The sequence below is a fragment of the Limanda limanda genome, chromosome 19 (assembly GCF_963576545.1).
Source record: "Limanda limanda chromosome 19, fLimLim1.1, whole genome shotgun sequence".
Taxonomy (NCBI): Eukaryota; Metazoa; Chordata; class Actinopteri; order Pleuronectiformes; family Pleuronectidae; genus Limanda; species Limanda limanda.
In genome coordinates, this window is record NC_083654.1 from 21,989,900 (window position 1) to 22,010,778 (window position 20,879).

A 20,879-nucleotide genomic window follows, 5' to 3' on the forward strand; every position below is an offset into this window, starting at 1 on the left:
TTTTAATAACAGTCGCTCGATCTGACCAGGAAGTAAAAGTCTCATAAACACGAGGACCAGGAAGTGTCTTCCGTCCTCTGTCGTCAGAGCTGAAGCAGATTCACCGTCCTGACGTCACTGAGGACGAATCGAACTTAATGACTCACTGGTCCTTTGTATCTGATCTCAGCACGTGCACACAAGTCAGAGGACATGACGTATAAACTCCTGTCGTGTATTCACTAGAGTAAAAGATTTTAGCATGTGTTTAAATATAATGACAGGCTGATATTTACGATGTCTATTTTGGTGACTCTCAGACATTCTTCAGTTGTTTATTCAAGTAGGTATTTCCTTGTTTGGAAGGACCTTTGACCTAGGGAATGACCTCTGACCAGCAAATGGATAGAGGTGAAGGGAAGATCCTTGACCCTTGTATTTTCATCTTCATGTACAAAAACACGTCCTTATTAGGAGGCCTTAGGTGAGATGACATGTTATTACTATCATATATAAATATATATTATGTTATATTATATACTATATATACTGTACTATTCTTATATACTGTCTAACAATAACATTACCATCATATCATCAGTACTTTTACCATCATCTTGCCACTGCACCTTATCTACCCATTTTATTGTATTTTATCTTGTGCTTCTGTTTTTTTATTCTTTCTACCTCAATATTTTAAATTGTATTCTATTGTATTGTATTTTATTGTATTCAAATATACCGGCTGCTATGACAACTTAATTTCCCTTCGGGGATGAATAAAGTAATCTATCTATCTATCTATCTATCTATCTATCTATCTATCTATCTATCTATCTATCTATCTATCTATCTATCTATCTATCTATCTATCTATCTATCTATCTATCTATCTATCTATCTATCTATCTATCTATCTATCTATCTATCTATCTATCTATCTATCTATCTATCTATCTATCTATCTATCTATCTATCTATCTATCTATCTATCTATCTATCTATCTATCTATCTATCTATCTATCTATCTATCTATCTATCTATCTATCTATCTATCTATCTATCTATCTATCTATCTATCTATCTATCTATCTATCTATCTATCTATCTATCTATCTATCTATCTATCTATCTATCTATCTATCTATCTATCTATCTATCTATCTATCTATCTATCTATCTATCTATCTATCTATCTATCTATCTATCTATCTATCTATCTATCTATCTATCTATCTATCTATCTATCTATCTATCTATCTATCTATCTATCTATCTATCTATCTATCTATCTATCTATCTACCCGAAGCCATGGGCGGAACTAACCTCTCTATATAATGTGTGTTTGACCATGGCCTGTCAGACTTGTGTGATTTCTCCAAGCTCTAGATCTCGTCCTGACCTGTGAAACTTCTGTGTAATAAACATTATTATACTTGTAAGTACTGGGTCCGCGTTCCTTTCCTTCATCATCAAACTTCTACAACCACATCAACCTCTCGGCTGACCAGAAATACACTTCACTCTGCTGTGGAAAGATCAGTGTTGTTGTTTACATCTCATCCAAAAGTTCTGGAAACTGTCCTGATCAGCTGACCTTCACATTCTGAGTCTTCACATCACAACATGAGGTCCCGTGTGAAACTGAAGCTTTTCATCCTGATCAGGGTGAAAACATCAGGTTCCACTGATATGAGGAAGAGATGGAGAGCACGGGTACGGAAAATTAAAAGAAAGAGAGATGAGAATTGGACACAGGAGGAGAGCGAAGGAGTTAAAACCACAGCAGCTGTGGATGAGTTCCAAATAAAACTTGCATTAGATAGAGAGAGGAGATGGAGGGATGAAGGGGAGGAGGAGGAGGGTGAAGTCTATGAGTCATGCTGAGAGATGAGGACAAAGAAATCAAGCAGACAACATCTATGGGGAATATGAGCGTCTGAAGGAATAAAAAAAAAATTGAGATGGAGAAGAGGAGGAGGAGGAGGAGGATAGATAGATAGATAGATAGATAGATAGATAGATAGATAGATAGATAGATAGATAGATAGATAGATAGATAGATAGATAGATAGATAGATAGATAGATAGATAGATAGATAGATAGATAGATAGATAGATAGATAGATAGATAGATAGATAGATAGATAGATAGATAGATAGATAGATAGATAGATAGATAGATAGATAGATAGATAGATAGATAGATAGATAGATAGATAGATAGATAGATAGATAGATAGATAGATAGATAGATAGATAGATAGATAGATAGATAGATAGATAGATAGATAGATAGATAGATAGATAGATAGATAGATAGATAGATAGATAGATAGATAGATAGATAGATAGATAGATAGATAGATAGATAGATAGATAGATAGATAGATAGTACTTTACTTTATTCATCCCCGAAGGGAAATTAAGTCGTCATAGCAGCCGGTATATTTTAATACAATAAAATACAATACAATAGAATAAAATAAAAGCCAATTCATTTGCCTGAATAATAATAATAATAATAATAATAATAATAATAATAATAATAATAATAATAATAATAATAATAATAATAATAATAATAATAATCATTACAATTTCAAAGACAAACAACAACACAATAAAAAACAAGATTTTACTTTGAATGAACTTTAAATTATCAAGTTTGTTTCCTGGTGTCTCTGCACGTTGTAAGTATCTTCACTAGAGGGCGCCACAGAGCAGAGAACCAGACTGTGAATGTGGATCTGTGGATGTTCACCTCCTTCTCCACCTCCTCCCACACCTCCTCCCTCATCTCCTCATTCTCCTCCTCCTCCATCACCTCCTCCTTCACCTCCCCCCTCACCTCCTCCTTCCTCTCCCAGTCCACTGCTTCTTTAATCGTTCAGTCTGACATGTACTTAAAGTTAAAGGAAAGAAAACAACAGTTTGTACATGTTACTTGACTTTCAGCTCTGTGAGAAGTTTGGATTATTTTATCAAATGAAATCAATCGACTGTTGCAGCCGTGGATTCACACTGATTCAGAAACAGTCACAGTTTGATCGGTTCTCTAAAGTCCTATAATATTTAATAAAAGAGTAAAGGAAGGAAGGTATATAGGAAGGAAAGAGGGAATGAATAAAGGAGGGATAAAAGTGAAGGAAGGAAGGAAGGAAGGAAGAGAGAGAACAGCCTTTGGGTCACAGACACACACTGACTTATTTCCAGAAAAAGACACAAAGTATTTGTTAAACTTTGAAGCAGAATCAAAGACGTTTGTTGAAAACCTGAGAATCAGAAACACAAACTTCAGCAGCGAGACCTGAACCAGGTGGACTGACCACCGGGGTTGTCATGGTAACCGTTCCCCTCTGGATGAGCCGTGGCTGTGGTGGATCGTGGGAATGTTCCTCTGAAGCTGAGATGATGAATAAACTGTTTCACCATCAACCACATTGATCTCATTGCTGTTAATTAATGATTCAGTCCAGGACGTCCTCCACACGCGTGTCCCTCTGAGACATGTTGAGACTTTATGAAGCTCATGTTGGACGATATATTTATAAGTTGACCTTTACTTCACCTTTAAGAGTACGTTCAGCTGATCCATCACACTGTCATTCAAATCCCTGCTCACAACTGGAATCAATACATTATTAACTCGTTGCCTCTTTTAAAGCTGGATTATTTTTCCTTCAGATATTAGTCTTTTAAATGTGAGATTTCATTGTTTTTATTGTAAGAACTATTTAATATTCTTTGCCTTTGTACAGAGCTTTGAAAAGTTTTATTTGAAATCCCATTTGAATCGTATTTTAATGTCCTGATTTCTTTCACTCTAAATGTGATTAATTTTTAAGTCTAATTTCTATAAAATCAACAATATAATATATAGATTTTAATTCTGTTTGTGTGAAAATATAAATAAAGTTGTATTTATTGTATAACTTTTCATCGGGTGTAAAAATAAAATTATAAAAAAACGTGACCTTGACATTATGAAGGGGGCGTGTCCCGGGGGCGCGCAGCGGGGATAAATGTCGGTGACGCGCGTTGCTCGTCCCCGCTCTCACTTCTCCGCCAGAGGACGCGCACGCAGGAGCTTCACTAACGGTACTTTTCACTTATTCAACTTAAAAACAAAGCGATGAATTCCTGGCTGATAATTATAATCATTGATAAATTCTCGGAGTCTGTTTGTCAAAGACAGTTTTTATCTGTGCCTGATTATCTGGTTTTAGTTTGAAATGTTATTAATTTTCATGCTTTTATTTTCTCTTCCATTCAAGATCAGACCTAATCAGACAAAATGGTGAAGATTGGAATCAACGGGTGAGTCGATGGATTTATTCTGTTTGAAAGTTTCCTGCAGGAGTCAAGGTCCTAAACTCTAATAACAAATATTCATAGTTCATCTGCAGCTCGTCATAACTGACCTGACATCTGACAAACCAAGTCTGCAGCATCTCTATCAAACTGTGAAGTGACTCAAACAGATGATTGATTATCACAAACTGTTGCTTTGTGTTGTACTAATTGCTGCAGCTCCGATTATCTTCATATGAATCACTTGTCACCAGAAACACAACAAAACTCACAAAGTGAAATATCATCAGTGGTGATTTGTGATTTGTCCAAACTAAATGATTCAATCATCCACAAAGAACAAACGTCACCACTATAATAATTATCATTTTATTTGTGCAGCACTTTTAGTACAACAAACATAATAAAACTCACAAACAATCAGAATAAAAACATAATACTTACATGCATTTCCATATATAAACATAAAATATCCATTAAAACAGGTTGAAGTTCAGGTATTTAAAGATAAAAAGAGCTGTTATCTCTTGTCTCTGTCTAAATGCTGGACAGGGACAGAGACAGGGACAGGGACAGGGACAGGGACAGGGACAGGGACAGAGACAGAGACAGGGACAGGGACAGGGACAGGGACAGAGACAGGGACAGGGACAGGGACAGGGACAGAGACAGGGACAGGGACAGGGACAGAGACAGAGACAGGGACAGAGACAGGGACCGGGACCGGGACAGGGACAGGGACAGGGACAGAGACAGGGACAGGGACAGGGACAGGGACAGGGACAGAGACAGAGACAGGGACAGAGACAGAGACAGAGACAGAGACAGAGACAGAGACAGGGACAGGGACAGGGACAGGGACAGTATCTGGACTCTGGACTGGACGTCTCTATTCTCTGGTTATTTATAGTCAGGTGTTGTTGTGGCGTCACAGTTGGTTTCTCTTCTTCTTCTTCATCTTCCTCCTCCTCACCCGTCAGCTGTCACATTCCTATCAGCCTCCGCTCGTCTATTTTTAACTCTCTAACCTTTCTGCTGAAGTTCAGCGACCCTCCTCCTCCTCCTCCTCTTCCTCCTCCTCCTCCTCCAGCACTGACCCTGAAACAGAAGCTCTGATCCAGTTTGTCCTTGTGGCCGTTTAGTGACATCCCAAAACCAATGAGGGAATCGAACACTCGTCTTTTTGTGATATGTAGACAGTTGGGTTTCAGTTTATAAAATCTGAGCATTGTGGTTCTGAACTTTTCCCTGAGGAGCTGCTTGGTCCTCCAGTGATGTTATGGGTTTCCTGCAAGTTGCAGAAATGCTCCTGCCCTTGAGCAAGGCAGGACAATACTTGACTTCCTGTCCCTTACTCTCATGTGCTCTTATATAATTAACTTTCTTCAAATGCAAAATCTGCAAACAACCTCTTTCTGTTATTTGACAGATTATAAGTTTTCCTACTTTATTCTTGTTGAACCAGCTAATTTCATTCAAGTATTTTTATCATATTTTATTCATCAGTTTATCAGCAGAATCTCTGTGATTAGACTAAAAGAACCTGGAACTTTTAGTCCTGAGAAGTTGTATTAAAAGTTTCCAGCAGCTTCAGAATGTGTGAGATCCTGGTTCTTCAGATGGTTCTTCAGATTGATCTCCAGATGGTCGTGGTCGTGCAGAGCAGGTGATCGGGTTCAACCTGAACCGTGAGAACATACAGTTACTATGTAACCTGACTCCTGAGGGACGTTATATAACAGGACTCGGTCATGTGATGTATTAATAGAGTTGGATCAGTCACATGATAACAGTGAGGAGGCTTTTGGACTTTTTGTAGCAGCTCGAGGATCTTTACGGTTCAGCAGGTGCACGATGATTCACGATGAGTGTTTCAGACAAGAGGATGATCCCAGTTTATCAAAGCATCTCAGAGGTTTAGATCTGTAAAGTAAGAAGGTGTCGGGTCCTGAATGAGATCCTCTGCCCCCTGTTCGCTCTTCTCTGTCTCACCGGCCATATGAGGCATAAACAGGCGTTCAGCTGCCGGTGCCAGCTATTGTTATCTCTCCGGTCAGGGCTGCTCGGCCTTGTACGGCTCCTGTGTCCTCTGCAGGTCCGGGTTTGAGTCCCAGCGTCCCCTGCTGGTCACAGAGGAAAGTTCCCTTTGAATGAATGTACTGAACAAGTGAAGCAGTTTGAATAAGAAACTTTCCACTGGACTCTTGGAGATCTGCAGATGACTTTTCACTTAATTCCAGAGAGTCTTTCCTTTCTCTCTCGAGCTCAAACATTCAGACGTGTGCTCCTTCTCGGCCCCTGAGCTCCTCCGTGGGGTCGATATCTCTTCACACGAGCTAATCACAGTTCACACTGTTCTCAGATGGTGGAACATTTTCCAAAAAACGTCTTTAAAGCTCTTTCATATATTTTTTAATAAGAAATTTCCCTCAGAACTCTCAGAGGAATCTTCACCAGCCGACTGTGTTGTTCTCTCTCTCACTTTCTCCTCCTGTGCTTCAGATTCGGACGTATCGGTCGTCTGGTGACCCGAGCCGCCGCCACCGGTGGCAAAGTGGAGGTGGTGGCCATCAACGACCCGTTCATCGACCTGGACTACATGGTGAGAGGCCGGAGTTTTAAAATGTCTTAAGATGTAAAATAAGTTCCGACACTAAGCAGAAGAAGAAGGAGAGTTGAGATTAATCTTCAGAGATTTAAATAGAATCTAATTAAAGGTTTACATTTTTTAAAGATTTCTTACTTCATTGGTGTTTTCAGGTGTTGGTATTAATACTTGTGTGTGTGTTTTAAATGTCCCTCTCATCCCAGGTCTACATGTTCAAGTACGACTCCACTCACGGCGTGTGGAAGCACGGAGAGGTGAAGGCCGAGGGCGGCAAGCTGGTCGTCGGCAACATGCACATCACCGTCTTCCACGAGTTCGTAACTTCTGTTTAACACCTCAGCAGAATCAGTGTAATCAGAATCGTGCACGTGTCTAAACTCTGGTTTGTGATGAGCGTGCAGGAGAGACCCCGCCAACATCAAGTGGAGCGACGCCGGCGCCGACTACGTGGTGGAGTCCACCGGCGTGTTCACCAACATCGAGAAGGCGTCTGTAAGTTTAGCATCTGCAAGAAAACCGTCTGATTTCCTATTTAAGAAAACCATTTTATCAGTAAAGAGTAGAAGTGAAAGAAGGTGAAGGTTCTGCAGACCTTCATCGCCTCTTCTTCATCGTCTCCAGTCGTGAGCTCGTTAAGCTGACCTCCGACCTCTTGTCCCTCCCCAGGCTCACCTGCAGGGCGGCGCTAAGCGGGTGGTGATCTCCGCTCCCAGCGCTGATGCTCCCATGTTCGTTATGGGCGTCAACCACGAGAAGTACGACAACTCCATGAAGGTCGTCAGGTGAGCGTGTGTCCAGATCCATAGATGTTCATAAATGTCAACAGAGCAAAAAAAAACCTCATCTTGAATCAATATCATTTACGTGTACTTCCTGTCTCGTCTCCATAGCAACGCCTCCTGCACAACCAACTGCCTGGCTCCAATCGCCAAGGTCATCAACGATAACTTTGGCATCATCGAGGGTCTGATGGTAAAAACACACACTCGCTCAATCACGTCCTGTGTCACATGATCAGTTGTTAATAAAGTTGTTGATAAAGAATTTTCAAAGACGAATCAGGAAGTGATTAGTTCTCCATATTTTTTAATAATAAATACATTTGCCTCCTGTTTTACTTTATTAAAAACGCCTTTACTCCGTTTTGCTGATAAATTTGAAATGTGACGATTCAAACTAAAAGAAAATGGCGGCTCACGTCTTCCTGTCCCTGCAGAGCACGGTCCACGCCGTCACCGCCACGCAGAAGACGGTGGACGGTCCCTCTGGGAAGCTGTGGAGGGACGGACGTGGCGCCTCCCAGAACATCATCCCCGCCTCCACCGGCGCCGCCAAGGCCGTGGGCAAGGTCGTCCCCGAGCTGAACGGGTACGTGGGGACTCTACCACTGAGCCTGACCTCTGACCCTCAGGGGTAAATCATCAGTACGTTTAACTTCCTGAACTTTGGGTCTGACGCTGGTCGTCTCGTTGCAGGAAACTCACCGGGATGGCGTTCCGTGTGCCCACCCCCAACGTGTCTGTGGTGGACCTGACTGTTCGTCTGGAGAAACCAGTGAGTGACAGCTGATGAACGCTAACGTGACGCCAGGAGGTGGCGCTGCTTTACCACAGCTGATGATTCACGTTCTTCTTTATCTAGACTTTGACGTGTGATATAAATCGATTTGAATTTGCACTGAAGCTGAGAACGTTTCCTCCTTCAGGCAAAGTACGACGACATCAAGAAGGTCATCAAGGCCGCGGCCGACGGACCCATGAAGGGATATCTGGGATACACAGAGGACCAGGTATAAAAACACAGATCATGGGGATTATCCAGACTTTTATAAAAAGAACAGAAGAAGAAATGGACAGTTGAGGATGTGTAGTGTCGTCCAGCAGCCACTAGGGGACAGCGTGTTGTTAAAAACTGTTTCATTCATGTTTTCAGGAGCAAATTAAACATGAAGGAAGATTAATAAGTTGAGTGAACTTTCAGAATGAACCTGCTCGTGTCTCTTCCTGCTCAGGTCGTGTCCACAGACTTCAACGGAGACACTCGCTCCTCCATCTTTGACGCCGGCGCCGGCATCGCCCTCAACGAGCACTTCGTCAAACTGGTGTCATGGTGAGTAAGACCTAGGGTTGCAAAATTCTGGGAATATTCAAAGTTGGAAACTTTCCATGGGTGTTAACAGGAATTAACGGGAATATACGGGAATAAACGGGAATATACAGGAATTAACGGGAATAAACTGGAAATGTTGTGGGTAATTTATACTAACTGTATTTACCTTGTCATATACAGACATAAATATAAACATTTTGTTGTGTCATACGCTGATTTGAGCCCTGAGGAAACTTTGGGCACTTGACTATATGCTTCTGCATCGTTGTGTCATTCTTAACATAGGTCTTTGCACAGTATTTGCAAATGTACACAGCCTTTCCTTCTACATTGGATGGGGTGAAATGTCTCCACACATGAGAGAGTGCACGTGGCATTGTTCTGTAGAATAAGATGAGAAAAAAGTTTGTAAAAAAACACTAATGCAATGCCAGAGATATAAATAGTTAGCCAAACAATTGGAATCGTCTGTAAACATATTTTACAATTGATGGATAAATGAATGGAAATAGTCTAGATGAACAGATGAACAATCCTCAATCAGCATGCTAATATATTTTCCCAGTAATATCATGGAAACTTACCTGACTAGTCCTTCACTCTACAGCAGGCCTCAATAGCCCTGCTGTAGAGTGAAGCATGCTGGGAGTTATCTGTGCATGTGATGGAAGAATGCAAAATTCCCGAGCTAAACTTCCCATGGAAAGTTTCCCGAAAGTTTCTGGAAATTTACCGGAAAGTTTCCGCCCCTTTGCAACCCTAGTTAGACCTGAACCTTATACAGTCTATGATCTGAACCCTCGTGACCTCACTGCTGAACAGAGTATATCACTAAAGACGAGGAGTTTCCAGCTTTTCATGTTTGGAGTGTTTACAGTTTTCTAAATAAACCTTCTTCTGTCACTTTGGTAAACTTAAGTATAAAATCATAATTTTTAGATATTTCTCCTACATTTCTTCTCTCGTTGACCATTGACAGAAATGTAGCTGCTCCATGAAAAGTTCTCATTATGTTTGAATATCTTATTCCCTCGTTCAATTAGTCTTTTTTAAGATGGCTTTATGGATTCATGTCCCTGATCTACGCACGTTTCTCTCTCTCCCTCTTTGCTCTGATTCCGTCTCAGGTACGACAACGAGTTCGCCTACAGCCACCGTGTGTGCGACCTGATCCTGCACATGTCCTCCAAGGAGTGAAGTCTCCCGACGCCTCCGCGGCTCCTTCTCATGATTCCCTCTCTTCCTCCTCACGTAGCTGGATGAGAACCAGAAGCAAACGTCTCCACGACAACCGTCTAGTGGACGATGGTCATAATATAACTCATTATAACGATAACACCTTTTTTATATCTTAGATTCCCTGTGCCCTGTTCAGCAGTGATGATTCTGAACTGCCTTGTTCTGATTGGTCGTGTTGCACATGTGACTCCTTTAGCACGAGACACCATAATAAAGTCCTCACTTTCAATGATTGTATTTGCTGCACCTTTATTTTGAAAGGGTTCCACTTTGTGCTCTTTTCTCCGGCGTCCAACGTTGAACCTTCAGCTTTAAAACAAGTGACAAAAACTAAACATTAATAAATATCAATCAGTGCTTATAGATATTATCTCGTCATGCTATCTGAACACATCACTCCACACGTTATTCAGTCACATCTGTATGAAGATAAATCTTAAATAATCACCTGGTGAATGTTTTTGAAGCTGTGTTTTTCTTCCTGCTCAGACGAGTGAGTGAGTTTGGTGCAAGATATTTAATTTATTTCTGGGAAAACTGCAAAAATGTAGTAGAGATGGTAATGGTACTGTTAGACAGTATATAAAAATAGTACAGTATCTATAGTATATAATATAACATAAAATATATTTATATATGATAGTAATTATACCATTATAATAGCAGTATATAGTAATAATGGCAGCAACAGTATATATAATAATAATAGTAAATATAATAATAATAACATGTACACAAGTATAAATATGTGTATATAGACTTATATATACAAAGAATATACAAAGAGTATGCTATAATATGATATGAAATATAGTAGAGGTATAAACATTAGTATTTGACTATACAATAGATAATATAATATACTATGAGTGTAAGAATATGTAGACAGAGTGTGCAAAAGACAATATTATTGTATAAAATGATATATAATATCAATATGGTTTATATTAACACAACACCTCCACACACACACACAGAGAGACACACACACACACACACACACACACACACACACACACACACACACACACACACACACACACACACACACACACCTCTTATCCACAGGCTGAGAAAATGATATTAAACAGAAGTGAGTGTAACAATGTTGTAAATCTCATATGTTTCTAACTAGTAAACAAAGAAAGATTAAATAAATGAATGAGAATTTAAATGACTGAAAGAGATGTGACAAAGATAAAATACAAAAAGAGCAGCGAGTAATAAGATTAATAAGTAAAAACACTGTAGGATGTATAAAGAAATAGACAGATAAAGAAATTAATAAATTTAAAAGGTAGATATCGAGTTTATCTTTCATGAATTACAGGTGTTTTATTGAATCTACATTGAGCTCTAAACCTTAAACCAGATTCTTTAAATTCTGTGTAGATGAACTTTATATAAACACAGGCTTTATTCTCAGATGCCTCTCTACCAGGGGTCTTACGGTAGATAAACCTGCAGCTGCTCCTCTAATAGGATCAGTGTGGTAGCATCCAGCCGCAGTGTTTATTCCTGAGTCTCCTCATGTCTCCTCCTCGTGTCTCCTCCTGTCTCCTCCTCCTCTCTCCTCCTCCTCTCTCCTCCTCCTCCTCCTCTCTCCTCCTCCTGTCTCCTCCTCCTCTCTCCTCCTCTGACTCAGGTTCGTCGCTCACTTTTCATTTGAAGCAGAAATCTTATTATTTCTCTTGAGGATAAACGCGCAGTTTCTCTTCTGGAGGAAATTAACGCTGCGTAAAAGTGACCTCACGGATCTGACTTTGCTGCAGAGACCAGCGGAGTGTGTGTCTGTGTGTGTGTCTGTGTGTGTGTCTGTGTGTGTGTCTGTGTGCGTGTGTGTGTGTCTGTGTGTGTGGTGTGTGTTGGTGTGTGTTTGTGTGATTCCTCGGTGCGTTGCCGGTTCGATTCCCTCTGACGTGTTGTGGTCTGACCCGCATCCTGTGCCCGTCCTGTGCGTGGAGCTGATCCGGATCAGACCCCCTGCTGGGCCGGTCCGGGACCCTCGTCACGATCTGGTTCTGCTGAACTCTGGGTTGATGCCGGATCTCGAGCACTTCAGGTTCTACTCGAGCATGTATCCGGTCCAGGGGGAAAGCGGCTTCGTGGTCCCGGGGCAGCAGCACCAGATGCCGGACCCCAGCACCCCGGAGCCCGGGTACCTCCTAGGGGATCACCCCGGGTTCGGGCCGGACGGGTTCCCCGGGCTGGACCCGTCCGGCCTGGCCTACCTGCACCTGGGGCCCCCCCTGCACCGCGGGGGGCCCCCGGGGGCCACGGCCTTGCGCAACGACCTGGGCTCGAACATCAGCGTCCTGAAGACCCTGAACCTGCGGTTCCGCTGCTTCCTGGCCAAGGTCCACGAGCTGGAGCGCAGGAACAAGGTCCTGGAGAAGCAGCTGCAGCAGGCCCTGGGGGGGGGGGACCGGGGTCCGGGGGGGGACGGGACCCCGAGACCCCCCACCCGGGACATGGGGGTCCAGACCGGGTTCGTCGGGCCCATCCCCGGGAGGCCAGGCTTCATCCCGCTGCCCAACGCCAACAACCCGGCCTACCTGCCGGGGGGGCTGCTGTCCCCCACCCTGCACCCCCCCTCCTCCTCCTGGGACAACCTGCTGCTGAGCAACCACCTGCACCCCCCCACGGATTCCAACTCCAACCTCACCTGCACCAGCCCGGCCCGGAGTCCCGGGGACCAGACCAGGACCTTCTCCAACATCAACGAGAGGTTCTCAGTGGACACCGGGACCAACACCCACTGCCCCCCCCCGGCTGCGCCCCGGTTCCTGCCCGGGTCCATGTGGTCCTTCAACCACAGCCGCAGGTTCGGGGTCTCGGGGCCCGGGGTCTCCTGGACCCACCCGGACGGGGTGGGGGTGCAGATCGACACCATCACGCCGGAGATCCGGGCCTTGTACAACGTGCTGGGGAAGGTGAAGAGAGAGAGGGACGAGTACAAGAGGAGGTGAGAACTTTACCTTCATCTGCAGAGTGTGAGATCTGGACCAGGACCAGGACCAGGACCCAGCTGAGGTCCTGGACCAGGACCAGGACCGAGCTGAGGCCTGGACCTGGACCTGGACCTGGACCTGGACCTGGACCTGGACCTGGACTTGGACTTGGACCTGGACCTGGACCTGGACCAGTACCTGGACCAGGACCAGGACCGAGCTGAGGTCCAGAGCCGAGGTCCAGAGCTTCATCCTGCAGGACTGATCAGATCCTCAGGGTCCGGGTCTGAGAGATGGGACGGGTTTATTAATCATTATTATTATAATTCATCTCCAGATAAACATCCAGCTCTGAGAAACAGGAAAGAAACTAAATGATTCAAATGAGAAGAACATCTCAGTCGGTAGAACATCACGTACATGTAGTAACCAAAACCACAAGGATATTGACTTGATATTTTAATATGTCTTAATATTTATCTTTCTTATCTTACTTATCTCTGATCTGAAACATCTTCAGTTCTCCTCCAGATGTTGGAAACTCTCAGATTCTGCTTTGCCGTCAGTTCAGTGAACTCACATGTGATAAATTGTTTAGAAAAACAACATACTTATGAATAATTATGTTGTTTTTCTAAACAATTTAATAATTTATGCAGTGTCATAACTACATCTCTGACGTTTATAACAAACCAAACAGTTTAAAAATCGGTTGAAAATTGAGCAAGTTATGGTTATTTAAAAAGTACGCACCACTACAACACAATGTTATGGGTGAGCGAGCCGCCTGCAGCAAGATGGCCGCCATGTGGTGACGTTCGACTCCATTGGCCGAGACATCTAGCCTTATATATGTCTATGTTTACAACTCAACCATTTGATAAAGGCCCAAAGTCAGTCAAGAGAACCGTCACAGCGCCACCTGCTGCCTGGATTTAATCCACAACGCTGGAGATAACGTTACGATAAAATAGAATATAACATAATCGAGAACAAGGAATTTAATCAAAAGAAGACAATGAAAGGTAGAATAAAGAAGTAAAGAACAAAACAGATAAAATTGAAAAGCTGATTTTATATTTATCTTATTAAGATGAATGAGTCAGGATCTGATTCATAGAAAACTTTCATCTCCAGTGTTTGTTTGATCTGGTTTAGTTTGGACTGTTGTTGTTTCTCAGGACATTCCCCTCATCCCTCACTTCCTCTCTTCCTCTCTTCCTCCCTTCATCCCCTGCTTCCCTTCTTCTCTCTCTCCTTCTCCTCATCCCTCTTTCCTTCCTCCTGTTCCCTGCAATGCAGCACTGGGCCTGTGACGACCAGCAGTGATGTCACCTCCTGCCACCTCTCCCTCCATCTCTCCGTTTCATCTTTCAGCCTCCGCCTCCCTCTGTCCTTCTCCTCCTCCTCATCCTCATCCCTCTGTCCTTCTCCTCCTCATCATCATCCCTCTGTCCTTCTCCTCCTCATCATCATCCCTCTGTCCTCCTCCTCCTCCTCATCCCTCTGTCCTTCTCCTCCTCCTCATTATCCCTCTCTCTTTCTCCTCCTCCTCATCACTCCCTCTCTCTTTCCTTCTCCTCCTCACCATCCCTCTCTCTTTCCTTCTCCTCCTCATCCTCCCTCTCTCTTTCCTTCTCCTCCTCATCATCCATCCCTCTGTCCTTCTCCTCCTCCTCATCACTCCCTCTGTCCTTCTCCTCCTCCTCATCATCCCTCTCTCTTTCTCCTCCTCATCATCCCTCTCTCTTTCCTTCTCCTCCTCCTCATCACCCATCTCTCTTTCTCCTCCTCATCATCCCTTTCTCTTTCCTTCTCCTCCTCATCATCCACCCCTCTCTCTTTCTCCTCCTCATCACCCCTCTCTCTTTCTCCTCCTCACCATCCCTCTCTCTTTCCTTCTCCTCCTCCCTCTCTCTTTCCTTCTCCTCCTCATCATCCATCCCTCTGTCTTTCTCCTCCTCCTCATCACTCCCTCTGTCCTTCTCCTCCTCATCATCCCTCTCTCTTTCCTTCTCCTCCTCATCATCATCCCTCTCTCTTTCTCCTCCCTCTGTCCGTCTCCTTCTCCTCCTCATCCCTCTCTCTTTCTCCTCCTCATCATCCCTCTCTATTTCCTTCTCCTCCTCCTCATCACTCTCTCCTCATCACTCCCTCTGTCCTTCTCCTCCTCCTCATCACTCCCTCTCTCTTTCTCCTCCTCATCATCCCTCTCTTTTTCCTTCTCCTCCTCATCCTCCCTCTCTCTTTCCTTCTCCTCCTCATCATCCATCCCTCTGCCCTTCTCCTCCTCCTCATCACTCCCTCTCTCTTTCCTTCTCCTCCTCACCATCCCTCTCTCTTTCCTTCTCCTCCTCATCCTCCTTCTCTCTTTCCTTCTCCTCCTCATCATCCATCCCTCTGTCCTTCTCCTCCTCCTCATCACTCCCTCTGTCCTTCTCCTCCTCCTCATCATCCCTCTCTCTTTCTCCTCCTCATCATCCCTCTCTCTTTCCTTCTCCTCCTCCTCATCATCCCTCTGTCCTTCTCCTCCTCATCATCCATCCCTCTGTCCTTCTCCTCCTCATCATCCATCCCTCTGTCCTTCTACTCCTCTTCATCACCCCTCTCTCTTTCCTTCTCCTCCTCCTCATCATCCCTCTCTCTTTCTCCTCCTCATCATCCATCCCTCTGCCCTCCTCCTCCTCCTCATCATCCCTCTCTCTTTCTCCTCATCATCCCTCTCTCTTTCCTTCTCCTCCGCCTCATCACTCCCTCTGTCCTTCTCCTCCTCCTCCTCCTCATCCCTCTCTCTGTCCTTCTCCTCATTATCATCCCTCTCTCTGTCCTTCTCCTCCTCCTCATCCCTCTCTCTGTCCTTCTCCTCCTCCTCATCATCCATCCCTCTGTCCTTCTCCTCCTCCTCATCCCTCTCTCTTTCTCCTCCTCCTCATCCCTTTGTCTTTCTCCTCATCCCTCATCCCCCTCTCTCTGTATCGTATCTTCCTCTCCTCTGTGTTCCCTTCTCTTCTTCTTCTCTCTCAGTCTGTCTTTCTCTTCTTCTATCCATGTGTTTGCTGCTGACTCCTCACCCCCCCCCCCCACCCCCTCCTCCCTGTCCCATGTGACCTTCTGCAGCGTCCTGCTGACATCATCGTTTACATCGACTCTTTCATCATCATCTCGAAACACAAACGTTTTTCTTTGGTTCTTCATCCCAGGGACCTTCAGCCTGAGAGGAGGAGTTATTGATTTCATGTTCAGAGTTTTTAATGCATCACTCACACGGCTCCGGCTGCTGAGGTCGCTTTCCTCGCTGTGACTCGTCAGCAGAAGCTCCGCCTCTCACTCCATGCAACGACTTTCTCTAATTCAACAGCTTAAACCTTTTATTTATTCCCAATATCTCAGCTGCGACTTCCTCACGTCCACAGATTCAACATTCTGGGATCAACACTCCTCTCTGTGTCCTGATGACTCGTTCATCAATCAATCAATCAATCAAACTTTATTTGTATAGCCCATATTCACAAATCACAGTTTGTCTCACAGGGCTTTAACATGGTGAGACATCCTCTGTCCTTCACCCTCAACAAGAGTCAGGACAAACTACTAAAAACCCTTTTAACAGGTGAACACAAGTAGAAACCTCAGAGAGACACATGTGAGGATCCGTCTCCCAGGACGGACACAAGTGACACAGATGTGTAGAGGAGAACATCATCAGGAGAAAGGTTTTAGCAGCAATGATGAGGGGAAACATGTTGAAGGATAACTTCAATACTATATGTGAAGCAGTCCTGCTGCATCAGAGTCTCTGGTCATCAGCAGGATCAGGATCCAGCATCAAGACCTGATCCACTAGAGTCCACAGTCATTGTCCACTGGCTCCAGTTAGGATCCATCATCATGAATACTCGTGTGTTTGTGTTTCCAGATGGGAGGAGGAGTACACCGCCCGGATGGACCTGCAGGAGAAGGTGCTGGAGCTGGAGGAGGTAAAGACACGTGACCACGAAAAAACATGTGATCTTTAGGTCGGCACACGACTTGGATCACAGTCCTGTCGGTTAGGTACGAGTAATTATCTGTTTGTGTGTGTGTGTGTGTGTGTGTTTGTGTGTGTGTGTGTGTGTCTGTTTGTGTGTCTGTGTGTTGCAGGAGCTGCAGGAGAGCGAGGTGTGTCAGGACGAGTCGTCTCTCCGGGTGAAGCAGCTGACGGCCGAGCTCGTTCTCTTCAAAGGCCTCGTCAGTAACGTACGTCGGGTTCGTTCAGGTCCAGAAAGTGAAGCCGATACAGAAGTGCTCTATCTGACCAGCAGGGGGCGACTCCACTGGTTGTTTCTAGGGTTGCAAAATTCCGGGAATATTCAAAGTTGGAAATTTTCCATGGGAATTAACAGGAATTAATGGCAATTAACGGGAATAAACTGGAAATCTTGTAGGTAATTTATACTAACTGTATTTACCTTGTCATATACAGACATAAATATAAACATTTTGTTTTGTCATAGGCTGATTTGAGCCCTGAGGAAACTTTGGGCACTTGACTATATGCTTCTGCATCGTTGTGTCATTCTTAACATAGGTCTTTGCACAGTATTTGCAAATGTACACAGCCTTTCCTTCTACATTGGATGAGGTGAAATGTCTCCACACATGAGAGAGTGCACGTGGCATTGTTCTGGAGAATAAGATGAGAAAAAAGTTTGTAAAAAAACACTAATGCAATGCCAGAGATATAAATAGTTAGCCAAACAATTGGAATCGTCTGTAAACATATTTTACAATTGATGGATAAATGAATGGAAATAGTCTAGATGAACAGATGAACAATCCTCAATCAGCATGCTAATATATTTTCCCAGTAATATCATGGAAACTTACCTGACTAGTCCTGCACTCTACAGCAGGCCTCAATAGCCCTGCTGTAGAGTGAAGCATGCTGGGAGTTATCTGTGCATGTGATGGAAGAATGACCAGTGGAGGGTTGAAACTCAACGTTCCATACATCTTTAAAATAGAGTTTTGAATGATGTTTTTATTGTTCAGCGTTTAATTTGCGTATTTTATTTTTTTTTCAAAATTCCCGAGCTTAACTTCCCACGGAAAGTTTCCGAAAATTTTGTTTTTATAGGTGTCTATGCTTTTTGTGTATTTCCTGTTAATGTGTGTAAACCCTGAGAAGAGTCATCGTCCTCCAGCAGCTCAGGAGGCTGAGAGGATTCTCCTGAAGGATCTTCTCTGTGTCTCCATCAGAACTTGTCGGACCTGGACAGCAGGATCCAGGAGAAGGCCATGAAGGTGGACATGGACATCTGCCGCCGCATCGACATCACCGCCCGCCTCTGTGACGTGGCGCAGCAGAGGAACTGCGAGGACATGATTCAGATCTTTCAGGTTCGTGTGTCACGACCAATGTGTTCAAATCTATAATCAATAAATAAACCTGTCGCTCCTCCCCCAGCAGGTGGCCACGCCCCCCTCCACTCTGAACCGCCGGGCCAGGAAGCCGAGCGGCCCGTCGGCGAGGGGCGGGGACGGGGAGGAGCTGAGCGTGTCGGAGAGCGAGGGAGGCGGGGCTAAAGAGGAGGAGTCGTGCAGCACGTCGGCCAATCAGATCAACGAGCAGATGCAGAAGATGCTGAATCAGCTGTAGGTGATTTTCTGTTTAGTCAAAGACCACGTTTAAAAATCCTGTTTATTCATCTGCTGTGTGTGTCTGTACGTGTGTGTGTCTGTGTGTGTGTGCGTGTGTGTGTTTGTGTGCGTCCTCCAGAAGAGAGTGTGAGTTCGAGGACGACTGCGACAGTCTCGCCTGGGAGGAAAACGAAGACACTCTTTTGCTGTGGGAAGATTTTTCCGGATACACACTGGGAGTTGAAACACAGGGCGAGGTACACACACACACACACACACACACACACACACACACACACACACACACACACACACACACACACACACAAAGAGCTTAATAAAGAGCACAACAAGTGAATTAGAACACAGACGATACGAGCTGATTATTATTGTTCATCTTTACAGACAAAAGGATTTCATTACGTTGATTTATTGCAAGTTAAGTTTCTTTCTGTCCACTCTGACGTGTGCTTTGATTTATATTTTTATACTTGTATTAAACTTGGTGTCTTATTTAAGGTAAGGTAAGATAAGATAATATTAGATAAGGGAAGATAACCCAATCCTTGGAAATCTGTGGTGTTACAGCAGCAAGAGGAAAGTAAAACAATACGCTGACGCTCACGCCCCCTAGTGGCCGGGACTGTAAAAGATGTGATGACTAAGATGAAATGTCTTCTCATCTATGCATCCACACACACACACACATACACACACACACACACACACACACACACACACACACACACACACACACACACACTCTCTCCCCCCCCCCATGCAGCCTCAGCAGCAGGACGAGTCCATCGAGAAAGTGATCAATGACACCGAGTGCCTGTTCCAATCCAGAGAGAAGGAGTACCAGGACACCATCGACCAGATCGAGGTGAGGCGGAGACGAAGAGTCGGGCCGCAGAGGTTTTAGAAGCTTTGATAATATTAATATAATAATATCAATAAGGTTCCGTTGTGTCTGTGTTTGTCTGGTTCAGCTGGATCTGTCCACAGCCAAGAGCGACATGAACCGTCACCTGCACGAGTACATGGAGATGTGTTCCATGAAGAGAGGCCTGGACGTCCAGATGGAGACGTGCAGGAGGATGATCACACAGAGCGGAGACAGGTCTCACACACACAGAGACAGACACACACACACAGACACACACAGAGCGGAGACAGGTCTCACTCACACACAGAGACAGACACACACACACAGAGACAGACACACACACAGAGACAGACACACACACAGAGACAGACACACACACAGAGACAGACACACACACACAGAGACAGACACACACACAGAGACAGACACACACACAGAGACAGACACACACACAGAGACAGACACACACACAAACACAACATTGTTCTACAAACCATTTGAACTGACAAACTGGAGGATTAATCTTTGGAATGAGGATGATTTTGATAATTAATAGGAAACTCTGAAGCTGTCAGAGCTGTATTTGCTGAACTGAAAAATGAGTTATGATTAATGACGGACTTCCACCAGCAGATGGCGTCAGAGAGCTGCTGGGGAACTGGAGCTGCTCAGATATTTCTTTGTTTTGGACGACACTTTGACAGATTGAAAGTTCACCACATCCCAGATTTCTGTCCTTTCAGGTCCAGTGTGAATGAAACGTTCATCTCCATCTTCCTCTCTCTCCTCCGACAGGAAGTCCACCTCGCTCGTCCCCCTGACAGCGGAGGACACGGAGGAGAAGAAGACGCCGGCTCTGCCCGCCAACCCGGAGAGCGGCGGCTCTTACCGTGATGTCACTGCCCCCCCTCCTGTGACCTGGAGGAAACCCTGACAGCAGGTTCTCTCCGGTGATCTTCTCTGTCCCTCCAGCTGCTCCTGGGAAACCTGATTCCACGTCCAGGTGTGTTTCTATCGCTGAGTGGAAATCAGCTGAAGACTCGATCTTTAATCTTCTCTGAAAGCATCTTCAGAAGATTTGGAACAAAATGGTGGATTTGTGTCTGAGGCCTCAGGAAACTTCCACCGACGTTTATTTAAAAAAATGAACAATGACGAGTTTCTGTTTT

General features: G+C 44.3%; 2 protein-coding genes across 2 annotated transcripts; both read left to right on the forward strand.

The window, feature by feature from the left end:
- The first annotated feature begins 4,278 nt into the window (after positions 1-4,278).
- Positions 4,279-10,209, forward strand: LOC133025651 (glyceraldehyde-3-phosphate dehydrogenase-like). Its single transcript, XM_061092373.1, has 11 exons — positions 4,279-4,301; positions 6,798-6,897; positions 7,107-7,216; positions 7,305-7,395; positions 7,570-7,685; positions 7,794-7,875; positions 8,120-8,271; positions 8,379-8,457; positions 8,609-8,692; positions 8,915-9,012; positions 10,140-10,209. The coding sequence occupies exons 1-11, from the start codon at positions 4,279-4,281 to the stop codon at positions 10,207-10,209; spliced, it is 1,005 nt and encodes a 334-aa protein (XP_060948356.1).
- Positions 10,210-12,290: 2,081 nt separating this feature from the next.
- LOC133025598 (non-homologous end joining factor IFFO1-like) lies at positions 12,291-20,644 on the forward strand. The gene is made up of 9 exons (XM_061092306.1): positions 12,291-13,216; positions 17,119-17,179; positions 17,343-17,438; positions 18,441-18,581; positions 18,652-18,836; positions 18,961-19,078; positions 19,615-19,707; positions 19,814-19,944; positions 20,506-20,644. The coding sequence occupies exons 1-9, from the start codon at positions 12,291-12,293 to the stop codon at positions 20,642-20,644; spliced, it is 1,890 nt and encodes a 629-aa protein (XP_060948289.1).
- The last annotated feature ends 235 nt before the right edge of the window (positions 20,645-20,879 follow it).